This window comes from Haliotis rufescens, unplaced genomic scaffold (genome assembly GCF_023055435.1).
Source record: "Haliotis rufescens isolate VD_foot unplaced genomic scaffold, xgHalRufe1.0.p SCAF_6, whole genome shotgun sequence".
In the NCBI taxonomy this organism is placed as follows: domain Eukaryota; kingdom Metazoa; phylum Mollusca; class Gastropoda; order Lepetellida; family Haliotidae; genus Haliotis; species Haliotis rufescens.
Window position 1 is genome coordinate 9,092,516 of NW_025964334.1, and position 13,791 is coordinate 9,106,306.

The 13,791-nt window shown below is 41.0% G+C and overlaps 1 protein-coding gene across 1 annotated transcript; it reads right to left on the minus strand.

The window, feature by feature from the left end:
* Window positions 1–816: 816 nt before the first annotated feature.
* On the minus strand, window positions 817–11,904 carry LOC124151677 (sushi, nidogen and EGF-like domain-containing protein 1). The gene is made up of 6 exons (XM_046524267.2): window positions 11,276–11,904; window positions 8,292–8,486; window positions 7,245–7,358; window positions 6,432–6,677; window positions 3,960–4,157; window positions 817–1,073 (listed from the first exon to the last, which is right to left on the minus strand). The coding sequence occupies exons 1-6, from the start codon at window positions 11,601–11,603 to the stop codon at window positions 895–897; spliced, it is 1,260 nt and encodes a 419-aa protein (XP_046380223.2). The 5' UTR covers window positions 11,604–11,904; the 3' UTR covers window positions 817–894.
* Window positions 11,905–13,791: the final 1,887 nt, after the last annotated feature.

Sequence of the window (13,791 nt, forward strand, 5' to 3'; positions counted from 1 at the left end):
TCCGCACTAAAGTGTCGCTGGTCTGTCCCCATGGTCTTTCGAGCAGTTTCCGCATCAGTAACAGCTTGAAGATGCTGTCGCACAATCTGACGACCCTGACCCTTGGTTTTCCACGACGTGGTCGGTCATCTGTAGTGTTGGTGGTCTCGTACCGTTGCTGGAGCCTGTATATGGTCCTTACGTGGACTTGAAATGCAATGGCTACTTGCCGGGCGGTTTGACCAGCTTGCAATCGTCCAAGGGCTTGGTGTCGCTGATTTCTGGTCAATCTTGCCATGTCGTAGCAATTCAATAACGAATGAATGTTATCCGATCTGGATGGATTTGTATAGGGCAAGAAATGCGGGAACGCATGTGCATTTCAGTTTGCACGGAACTCACGTGCATCGGGATACCATGGTCGTTGCTGTGATGCGTTTGGGCGATCTGTTTTATTGTCATCTGCTTTGTTTGTTTATCATCTAATTTCATTTTTCCGGACAAGGTAATGTTAAGTTTTAGAAACTTTGACAAACATTACCCAGATATTTAAATGACAACTTTCATACAATGTTATTTGGGGTGACGTTTCTTTTGCGGCTCAGTATATGTTCAAGAGCAAAGGTAAGTGTATTAAAAATCCAATGACTTTGGGAGCACTTATGTTTCTTAAAGCAAATAACATGCGAAAAATGTATACTTAAAATGTTTGAAGATCTTCATGTATTCCAACAATGTTATGTGTACTTCACATTATTATCATTCCCAGTAATGTATGAAATTAAATGCAGATTTTAATTTTTCATCACTAATAAGAAAATGAAAAACACAAAGGTCTTGGCGTTTTTAGGTTTATTGTGAAATGCATATGCATTTACGGTGTAAATCTCTGTACTGAACCATTTGTATATCACTTCATTGACATCTTACACTAACATTTTCTGTAAGACAAAGATCGTTGTGTTTAGTACAAACAGAATTATAATTTGATTTCTGGAGTTCTTCGATGTACAAGGCTTGTACGGATGTGACGTCATCACAAGTGTCAGGACTGCCGAGGATGCCACCGGAAATGCTCTGCAGATCGGTTGCGTCTATAATACACGAAAAAATGTAAAAATGAAGTTAACAAAAACAACAGGTATCATGTATCATTGATGATATAGTGAGTGAGTGAGTGAGTGAGTGAGTGAGTGAGTGAGTGAGTGAGTGAGTTAAGATTTAACGTCACATCGGCAGTATTTCAGCCATATCGTGACGAGAAGTACATTACAAATACACATATTTAGACAATATAAAAAGCTGTCAACAATGGACAGTACAATAACTAGAATATCACAGAGTCTATTAAAAACTAGTTGAGAATATATAAAAGTCATAAGTATAAGTGAACAACACAATAAAAAAAAGGGCTAGAGATCGTCAGTAACTAAGGGAGATCACCATACTAGGGACCATGGGGACTAACAGTGCCTTTGCTTCCTGCAATGGCCCCAGCAGGATTTATATCATCCCTTCGGTCACTGGCGACAGAGTATCAATTAAGCCAAAGATTAAAATGACGGATATTCTACGCTTAAAAGCCTGGCATGCAGAAAAATACTTCGAATGATATGGGTCTTACATACCCTCTTGGGGGGACAATAATTTTACGCTACTTCAACCCCCTCGAGGGTACAGCCACTAACAATCTAAGTTATGAATTTTGCACTACCAATTTTTAAAACAATACAGCAACTACATCAAAATTTATTTATAAGTTCTTTTAAAAAACATAGTATTAAATGAGACTTAACTTTACTAAAAAGGTCCTTGACTGTTTTTACACTAACATTGATGATATACTAGAATTCATATCCATTTTAAATATAAAATTGATACGTTTCATGTGAACAATCACGTAATGCGTAAACTACGTTCAATATGTTTCAATGCCAATATGGTTTTCGGTGAGAATACAAATATAATACCTGACAAAGCAAACATTTTCACTACGTGTGTGCACGCCACTCATGAAATGTCAACTTTATCAGATCAGTAAGAAACATAAACTTATTTTAAACAAGAAAGTCAAATACCATCTATACATACACAAGTATTAACTTTTCCTGTCAACAAATATTATTATTGAACATGGGGTATCGACCAAAATTCACGAAGAAGCTTTGCAACAGTTATCACCTGAGATGTTTTTGTTTCAACGAGTGTGGCGTAACTGTTTCTTTAAACTGGGTTAGAATAGGTCTCGTGTAACAACTGCATACGTGAGTGGGATAACATGAGTAAGTAATGACAACAGAAGGAACATATCTTACTCATATTATCCCTCTCATATATGCAATTGTTGTTACTGTTAATCCTCTTCAGTTAATCCTCCACCTTCTATATATATTCCGTACAATGTTCCTCATTCAGTCTTGCTTGACAACGGTATCAGGATCTCTACCGAAACATCACTTTTACAGTATTAAAGAAGTTGTTATCCAAACATTGTGTCTACTTTGCCATCCGTCAACTTCTAAGTAATGCCTATCAAACAATTGATTAACTGATAATAACCCTTCCAGAAAAGTTAGTAAATTCACATGATATACGTGACGATTGTCACCTGACTGAGTAGAAGGGATCGATTATAGCAATAGAGTAGTACATGAAAAGTTGTGCCGTGTGCGAATGTGTGTATGTGCGTGCGTGCAATTACCTATTTTGACTTGTTAAAAATGATCCCGGTTTTTTTTCAAATCAACGATTGTACTTGTTTTTGTATGTGTTTGTGACAGGTGCCATCAGTGGGACAGGATGGTATCATCACTCTTTGATAATGATTCATCAACACATGCTCATAATATAGTGGGAATCGTAGAATGGATTTCTGAGGATAATGGAAATTATTTTGTCGTTTTTATTATTGCCCACTTTTTACCATACCGAAGTTTAACATGAATACCCCATTCAGACGCAGTATGCGGACTCCGAGCCCACCACTCTTTGTTTAATCCCTTCAATGCCGAGCGCCAGGCAGGGTAACAACAAGTACACTATTTTTACGTATTTTTGGTATTATGCGGCCGGGGATAGATCCTCCGCTCTCCGGACAGACGCTCTATCTACTAGATCATCCTGTCAGTAATAGGATTATACATACTCTCTTTAATTTGTTACCAATAATTTGTCAATTGGATCAGGAACTACCTTTGAATTACTTTGATCTTACAAATACTTGATCACCCGGTGTTATTTAATTATAGTTTATTACAACGTTGAGATTTTTTAATTGCTAGCCAGAACAAGTATATATAACCACTATCAGAAAACGTATACGAACGGAACACATTTGGTCTTCTGTACAAAGTGGAATATTTATACTGACATACAGGAACCGACCTTGTGAGAAGTATTGTAAATAGTTATTTGACCACCAATTGCATCCCCGCTTCATTGCATCATATGATACGACACAGTACTTGCGACAATTTGGGGGAAAATAAAGCAGGTATCGGTGGTATTTTAGACATGTATGGAAATTTGATCATTGTCATACATGTAGGTGAAATGGGGGTTAACGTCGCGTCCAAGATTATTGCACTTATATAGCGACGTGCATGTACGTGTGTGTGTGTGTGTGTGGCTGCTTGTACTCGTCAGGACTGATGCCGATCTATGAAATACCATGCCGCAGTTTAACATGAATACCCAACTCAGACACAGTATACTGATTCCGAGCCGACCAGTCCTTGTTTTAGCCCCTTTATGCCGAGAGCCAGACAGGGTCACACCAAGAACCATCTTTTAACGTATTTTGGTATGACGGGTCGAACCCGTACTTTTCGCTCTCCGGGCGGACGCTCTACCAGTAGAACACGGAGGCGGTCCTCATACATAGAGGTTTGTGATCTATGAAAATAATGAACACGTGGTGTTGAACGATGTGTCATGTGTATATGGTGCAGATAAAGGGGGGTGTATATAAAGTAACCCACCTTCACACTGAAACGTTCCTGGATTGGATGACCACGCTCCACTGGCGCCACACACATACCAGCGGTCCTCATTGATATCACGTGGTAGGGTGTAGTTAGCTCTGCAGCCAATCAAACAATACTGTCCAAAGTCAGTCCGCCAACCGTTGCAGGCCACGTATCCAAACTTGGGGACAGGTAGCTCGTCACAGGGATAGGCTGTTGGGGATAATTTGTCATGTTATTAGTTAGTATATTTTTTATTCTTTTCTAGAAGGTTTACAACAAATAAATCATCACGGCAACGATGTACAGCAACCTCCTGATGATCCCAGGTTTGGATGTGATGCCCAACATGGATCGTTGCCCGTAAAATCTATCACTGGATTGTCTGGTCTAGATATTTTATTTCTTCGGACTAACAACACGTCATCATATACAGTACGCAATTTATGTTTTGTGGGTAAAAAGATGAGGATTAATTAGTGTTTTCAACATTTTCAGGAACATATTATATCATATATGTTTTTAAATCCCTGATGATGATAATAATATCAGTAACTGGCTTGTCTTGACTTCCAGGCGTCTTCATATAACTGGAATTTTGCAGTTGCATGGGAGTGCAAAAGACAAGTTGAGAAGTAATGTCGGCTTAGTCTTGGTGTAACACAGAGCTGTATGTCTGAATGTATTGCATACACTTACTGAGTGAATGTTACTGTCACGTCAACTGTCACTACACGAAACTGAGTACTGGTCACCGACCAGTTATCGCCATTATTTTCATTTTATTTCTGACATATTTCGTGACTGTACCAATAAAATTTATCGTTGTGAAACTATTAAATTTCCGTTATAACGCTTCGTTAGTGAATCAAACTTGGAAATAAAACATTCCCGTCGGCTTACTGTACCAGTTATCGCCTTCGTCTTAACAACACGTGCCACGTGATCACGCGCACCGCTTCAGTTATACAAATTACATTTTTGAGTATCTCGGGGATCGCACTCAAATGTTTTATTCATCAAAATAAATCAACTTGTCGTCTGCAAACTGACAAAAACCAATATTCCCCAAATACGACCTACACACACTATGTACTGTGGATTTCGCGATATATAAAGGTTATGCATTTTTGGAAATATAACTGAAATAGGTTTCAGAATTTTTGGGGAAGAAATGACAGACAAATAGAAAGTAATGACGGAACTGAAAGTGCATCATCGTGTTGTTTGATTTATATTTACGCGTGAATTAGTCACGTGACACCGCCCGAGTGTCTTCTCTGAAGTTGTGTTTGAGCAAGGTGATTATGCTAAATGTTTTTTTAATATTTCCCCACATGAGTTTGTTCATCATTTTGGAACAAATATTTCTCTCTTCGAATGAAAACGAGCAAAAGTAAACGGAGATGGTCTCGCGTGCCAGCTATAACGGGGAGTTGGCGATAATTGGTCATCGGTGATAACTGGTCGCTTGCCAGTCGTTGTGCTGATATTTGCAGTCAAGACTTTGACCTTCATGCATGCTGAGTGCTCAATGGTCACCAGTATGTAAAACACAAGCTGGGATATCGTATTGTTTTTACCTACCCTCAATCGTTATGGCGTGTTGACATATTATATCAGGTAGTTATCCTGGTAATATTAGTTTTGGTATATATCCATGAGGATCATGTGGATACACTGACAATATTGTTATATATAAACGGCATTCTAAAAAAAAACACTTATTGAAAGTTATTATTAAATATACCACTTGGTACATGTAAACCTTGGGGGCAGCTCTTAATCTTGAATTTATCTTCAATGTCTAAACAATAAGGTCACTGTAAAGATCGTTCCTAAAGTAGATTTGACTTTCTATACGTTCCAAGATGAAATGAGAACGTATGATACTTTTGGGCGAGGTGAGGTGAAATTGGGTTTAACGTCGCGTCCAAGATTATTGCACTTATAAAGCGACGTGCATGTACGTGTATGTGTTTGTGTGGCTGCTTGTACTAGTCCGGACTGATGCCGATTTATAGTGCTAGCTCACTGAGATACCATGCCGCAGTTTAACATGAATACCCAACTCAGACACAGTATACTGACTTCGAGCAGACCAGTCCTTGTTTTAGCCCCTTAATGCCGAGCGCCAGACAGGGTAACAACAAGTACCATCTTTTAACGTCTTTTGGTATGACGCGGCCGGGGATCGAACCCCGGACCTTCCGCTCTCTGGGCGGACGCTCTACCACTAGACCACGGAGGCGGTCTACTTTTTGGTGAAGTGCAAACATGTTTCTTGTTGATTTTATACCAGTCATCTATAAATATGTATTGACAAAAGAAAAACGTGTATGTATAAGATAATTCTCGTTTTTATTTGAAGGAAATGTGCACGTACCCATGACAAATGTTTCCAAAACGAAACTACCTACTACTTAAAGGTTTACGCAATCTTGCACATTGGGTATGGTATGGTTATGAAGACTCCAAACTACTTACGTCGGACGTTGAGTTGAAACTTGCACTCCGTCTGTAAACCATTGTTTGTCTTGGTGGCCACGTATTGGACGAAGAAGTCGCCCCAGGGGAAGCGGTACGAGCTACTGACGTAGTTGGATGTCGTAGTGACTTCGTTACCAAGCGGGTCTGTGAAGGTTGGCACCGTCCACTCGTGGGTCAGTTCACGGTCAGCTGTGTTGAGGGCTGTCTTGTTTTCACAGCCACTGACCACAGGAGGTTGTACGTCTAGAGGAGGGGTTGTCATTTTCACATTAGTTTTGAGTGAGTTTGGTTTAATGCCGCTTTTAACAGTATTCCAGCTACATCACGGCGTGTCAGCTTAATGTGGGAGGAAACCCCGAAGTGATGCAGGTCTCAGACGTTTACCACTTCGGTGAAACCCACGAGCACAGGTTTGGTGCTGACAAACCCAGAAACATAATCGGGGCGAACCGGGACTCGAACCACCAATCATAGGTTCCCCGCGTGCCCAAGGGACGCAACTCTGCACAGCGAATCGCGGCGCCTTAGACCACTGGGCCACCAGTGTCCCACATTAGTTATGTTTAAAAGGAAACTGACAGTGTTGGCCGTTTATAACAGTAAGACGAATGTAGGTTTACGTACAATTTATTATGCTCCATAAGACTCTGTATGCAACAAATGGGCGACACATAAACTGGGTAAACCTGTTTCACTCGACCATTCAACAAAGTGTTTACAAATTGTTAAACAAATTGAGACAACTTGAGAACCGTGAGTGTTATTTCAAAAATTCATTCTAACCTTGACAAGCCATGTTGGATTTCCTACCTGTTTCACAGTTGATCCCTGACCATCCAGGGGAACATACACACGTGTACATCTCCAGACCGTTCACACACGTGCCTTCGTTCTGGCAGGGGCTGCTGTTACAGGACTCAGCGACTGGATGGAGAAAGCAAACATAAGGTCAAAACAGCCCCTTACCCGCTATAGCTGGCTGGACATGTCACCATCATGGCAACACATCACTTACACGATATCATTGTAAAGGCTGTGTTTTGTTGTCTCCGATTTTACTGATTATTTGTTTGTTTGTTTGTTGTTTAACGCCGCACTCAGCAATATTCCAGCTATATGACGGCCGTCTGTAAATAATCGAGTCTGGACCAGACAATCCAGTAATTGACATCATGAGCATCGATCCACGCAATTGGGATCGATGACATGCATCAACCAAGTCAGCGAGCCCGACCACCCGATCCCGTTAGTCGCCTTTTACGACAAGCATAGTCGCCTTTTACGGCAAGCATGGGTTGCTGAAGACCTATTCTACCCAGGAATAGATTTTACTGATTAACTTTAAGCAACTGTGTTAGTGTAATACGAATAATGCGATAAAGTTTATCACGAAACTAACGGACATGCTCATAAGGAGTGACTAATTTAAGATTTTACGTTTCAACATGCAAAATTCCATCCATTCTCCGCGAAGGGCGACAAGAATGCACCCGACGCTTTAACATCAAGAGACGTGAACATCAGCGTTAGAACGAGTCTTCAGCAACCCGTACTTGTCGTTAAAGGCGACCAATGGGATCGGCTGGTCAGGGTCGCTGACTTTGTTGTACATGTCATCGTTTCCTAATTTTGTAGATCGACGCTCATGATGTCAATCAGTGGATTGTCTGTTCCATATTGTGTACAGAATATAGCGGACGAGATAAGAGGTAGTATTATCCCAATGATACAAGCACTACACAACTAGCACTACCACTACAAGATCGGTCCCTTTGGGGTTATTTAGAAGGAAAAATAGTTAAGCACCGAAATTCCATGATTCCAATTTTCCCTTTCAATGAGGATGGTCTCACTTACACAAACAGTCTGGCTTCATCCCCGTCCAGAACCCGACCGTAGATATAATGATGTCCTGAGAACACGTCCTTGTTGCGGTGCCCGTCATGTTGTAGCCGTGGTTACAAGTATAGGTGGCAAGGCTGCCGTAGTTGTAGCTGTTGCTCACGCTGTAGTCGCCATTCGCTATTGTCTGAGGAGCCCCACACGTAATCGCTATTTACAAATTAAAACAATTGTTGTTACGTTATATCGTACATATCTCGGATATTATTCCTCTCATGTTTACACCTGTTCGCATTTGGTTCATATTAAATATTTCGTTGCTATAAATATAATCTGCTTTTTTCAGCAGTTTTAATAACCTTGCGACTTACAGCACTGAATCCACTATGGAATCGAACGTGTAAAAATATACTTTGACACACTTTGAAAAAAACGCATGGTGGATTTTGACTTTTATTAATAACAACTAGACAGCTGAGCTAACCTTGTTTGTATTACTACACTAATCAAGTCAATAATTAAATGACTAGCAGAGGAATTACAACGGGTGTTAGTGACTGCCCCCAGAATGAATATCGTGTTTGGCAAGCACTGGCCCTTGCGCATGTAATCCCTGTTGTAAAGTCCAGGTCAACGTAGCGACGTTATGAGAGAATGAGTGAGTATGGTTTTACGCTACTTTTAGCAATATTGCACCAATATCACGGCGGGGGACACCAGAAATGGGCTTCATACATTGTATCCATGTTGGGAATCGAACCCGGGTCTTCGGCCTGATCTCATGCAAAAGAGGTGGGACACCCAGGTAGGAAGCAAACTTCACGAATAAAAAACAACAATCGGTCAAACCTACTTGGATTGTCAAGACATGACGTTGTCGTTTTACGACGATGCCGTATTGGCCACAGTCGGTTTACACACACATATTTGCTTAAGACAGATGAAGACGAACCTCCTAAGTGTATCCCTTGTGGTGAAAGGTTCACTGTCAAACAAATACTGCTTGACTGTGTGGACTTTACAATCGCAAGAGATTCACATTATCAAAGCGTAAATCTGAAAGATCGCTTTTCCCGTGTAAGCGGGAATCTCATCTTAAATTACTTGAAAGTAATTGATCTATGTAATAACTTTTAAATATCTATGTGAATAATTAAATGCATGTTTTTTTTAAATTTGGTGTGATGCTATTATCAACAGACATTACTGAAGGTTCTGTCCAGGTTAAAGTAGCGTAAAATTATTGTCCCACTGTGTGACACGTAATCCTATCATAATCGATGTAACTATTATCAACCAGTGTTTTTAAGCAAACTCATTGCTGAGTATTTTTTTAATATTAGCTGGTATTGTGCACAACCACCAGTAGCTAAAGTGATGACGTAAATCCTGCTGGGGTATCATGCAGGAAGCAGAGGTACTGTAAGTCCCCATGAGCCCCAGCGAGGTGGCCTAGTTTTGGTTACTGCTGGCCTATAGCCCGTGTTTTAAAACTGTATACATGATAATGTTGTGCTCAAATATGTTTCATAAATTTTAAATATTACTTTGCATTAATGACTCAATTGTAAATAAATTAACTTTGACTCGTCGCTATGTGGCTGAAATCATGCCGTTGCGACATTAATTTTTAACTCACTCACTCTTCGGCGTGACGGCGAAACCACAAGGCTACCCGACAGCCCCGCACAGTTATGAGGCGGTGGTTGACGTTGACGCACACATCGCACTAGCTCCACATGGCAGGAGTGTGTTTATAGGAAGTTGTCCTAGTGGAGGACACTATTAGACCTAGCTTCAAGTCTCATTACCCCATGCCCATTTCGTTGTTTTCTGTCAGTTCGCTGAAAAATATTTCCCATAAATCCACTATGCGTTTTCATATTGTGTCTGTAAAGTAAATATATATCGGTACCTAACATAACTGCTACAGCAAAAGACGTCATCTTTTCCACTTCAGACAGTTGATACTTTTATCATTAATTGAACTGATTTAGGTAATGAAATTAGTTTCTTTAAAGCTTTCAAACACTTAATTCCTCATTGAATAAAGATTACCAAGATTAAATAACATTTCCGCTCCCTTGATTTACAAAACTTACAAGTCTATATTAGACAGAGTCTATGTATGAACTGCCGTATATTTTACAAAACCCTTTCCTTACCCAATAGAAATCTCTGCATAAAGCAGAGTCGATTGTACATTTCCGACTATATCATAAGCATGTGTTTATGAATCACTTTCAAATAGTAGGGATACCAGGTGTTTGCGAAAAGGTGAGCGTATCTTGCCCCACCGGTGGCACCCGTCACAAACACATGCAAAGGCAAAGACGGGAACATATGGTACAAGTAAAAGAAGGGAATTACATACTTTGTGTCACTAATGCGTCAAACTTGGAAATGTCCCCACATGTCTACCATAAAACCTTTTGAAAGATTTACTGAGGTCTTGCATGTTGTAACCTTGATCTAACAACTTCTGAGCAAGAGTCGTATGACGCTCTTTGAAATCTTGGTAGAAAGAGCGTGTTTGATTGTACAGTTGACTATTTGAAAGTGAAGTCATCCCTCTTGTCATACAGTCTTGTGGAGATTCTTTTGAATCTTTATGCATAGATCTAAATATGAGTAAGTGAGAATGGTTTTACGCCGCTTTTAGCAATATTCCAGCAATATCACGGCGGGGGACACCAGAAATGGGCTTCACACATTGTACCCATGTCGGGAATCGAACCCTGGTCTTCGGCGTGACGAGCGAACGCTTTAACCACTAGGCTACCCGACCGCCCCTCTAAATATGAAACAGATGAGGCGGAGATCACTGGTCTCCTTTATTGTTCAGGTAAGGTATGTGACGCTAACATTTCGGCCATTTGTTTATCTGTGTCGAAGGGAGCTACGTTTCCGTTATGTTTTGTCTGATTGTTTTCATTATTATCCCAGCATCCCACAATAAATAAATCAATAAAATAAGTGGTCAGCCCCATAACATTTACCGTCGGTGCAGCACGGTCCATATCTCCCGCCTGGACACTTGCATCTGCCCGATGATGAGTCGTAAGAACCAAATGTACAGACAGTGTTGCAGTCTTGATGTTCGTAGGCCCCTGCTCCTGCATCACAGGACTCAAAAGCTACACAACTGTCGATCATTGAAACACTTCTTGAGCGTTGCTGCATCCCATAACACTGCGAATCACAAATGGACCAAGGATTCCAGGTGGCCCATTCACACTGACACTCATCCCAGGTGGAAGCGCGTTGGCTGCTCACAAGCGGTGCCATCAGACAGACAGCCAAAAACCTGAACATCACGGGAACCATTATTTCCTTTCCTCACAAATTTTCAACGATGTACGATGTTGCAAAGCTTCGTCTGTCAACACATGTCCAGTGCGTCTTCGAGTAATATATACAGTTGAACCCGTTTGTAGGTATTCAAATTGTTGAATAGAACCATAGGCCAATGCACATAACTCAGAAATTGGAACGATGTAACGGGCACAAGAAACATTAAGTTATGGTCATTCTACGAGAACTGATCCAATTAGTCTTAAGGTATAGACAGAGTTAGCACACGGGTATTGGACGTGAAGTGCTATGAAGAGATTCCTCTGGAATGTTCGTGCGATCACAAAGGCTATATCATTTAGAGATATCAACATCAGATTTCTCGGAACCACTCAACCACCAACTATACATGACAGACGGTAAAACCTTTGTGTAGATGTTTTCCAATACTTCCTGAATCACAGATCAAACGTGACTTTGTGTAACTATTGCATGTCGTGAAGATGTTGCGTGATGTATTATTATATTGCGTGACGGAATGTAAACACTGGTACTGTCCTGGTAAGGGTCTTCAATGTTTAGAAAAACTACATCTTGAGTTAGATATCCCTGATTGTGTTTCAAGGTTTGTCAATACCATACCCAAGCTCATGGGGTACGCACGCCGCGATGTTACTGACTCTATCGATCACAATGGACGCTCACATGTGTGTGTGTGACGGGTGCCACCAGTGGGGCAGGAAAAAGCTCACCTTTTCGCGACCTCCTGATATCATTATTTAAGGTGAGGTGAAATTGGGTTTAACGTCGCGTCCAAGATTATTGCACTTATATAGCGACGTGCACGTGTGTGTGTGTGTGTGTGTGTGTGTGTGTGTGGCTGCTTGTACTAGTCCGGACTGATGCCGATTTATAGTGCTAGCACACTGAGATACCATGCCGCAGTTTAACATGAATACCCCACTTAGACACAGTATACTGACTTCGAGCCAACCAGTCCTTGTTTTAGCCCTTTAATGTCGAGCGCCAGACAGGGTAACAACAAGTACCATCTTTTAACGTCTTTTGGTATGACGCGGCCGGGGATCGAACCCCGGACCTTCCGCTCTCCGGAGGCGGTCCAGTAATTTATGAATGGAAGAAACAACTAATTAATAATATCATGTTCTTACCTCCCCAATTGGAAAAGGAAGGATACGGTTTTCCTTTTCACCTGGTATCATCACTAGTTGATTGTGATTCATAAGCATGTGCTATTGATGTAGTCGCAATCGTACAATGGACTCTACTTTAAATACCAATTTATTGTGATTATGGAAAGGATTTCGCCGCTTTCAATTACACGTTTAATTCGTAAACACAAGTGGGAATCGTATGATGGACGCTGTTTGCAGCAAATCTAATTGTGATTATAGAGAGAGTTTCTTGTATTTAAAAAGCCTTAGGCACAGAAATAACCAAATGAGTTCACTTTAAACTAATGGGGTTTAAGATCGCGTTCAAGATTATCGCATTTACATAGCTAAGCGTGCGTGCGTGCGGCTGCTTGTACTAGTCTGGACTAACGCCTGTTTTATAGAGCTAGCCCACTGAGATACCAAAACTGAACATCACCCCAGCATGTACTGCTTCAAACCGACCAGCTGATATTATAAACGACTACACATCCACCAAACCCCACCCCACCCCACCTCGTCAGAGGTGGGGTGCCGCATTCATGATAAATATAGAACCACAGCCGACAGCATATAGTAAGTGAAGCAAAACTAATCTGTCTCCTTTTTGCACCCACCGTGAGTACAAAACGGACCCGAGAACACACTGGTTGATTACTCGATCCTCAAAATCATGACGCAGGACCATTTGGTAAATTGTTTCAACATGTTCACCAGGGGAGAGAACTCGTGTAGGACTGCCCAGCACAGATCGGCAGGTATAACTGCGAGGGCCATTGTTTACAGATATCCATCGCTCCGACGTATAACAGAACGGGTATGATGCTGACAAACCTCAACACAAGATCATATAGCTAATCGTGGTATTCAACCCCACATTCATAAGTTTCTGACACGCCTTAAAGACGTAACCCTGCTCAACTGTAGCGCGTAGCCCGGGCCACCAATTATTTGCTTTATATACTATTCAAAAGAAGTTAAAGAACACCCGATTTTCTTCATGGTCATTACACATTAACATATGAAAAGATCGGGTGTTCTTTAAT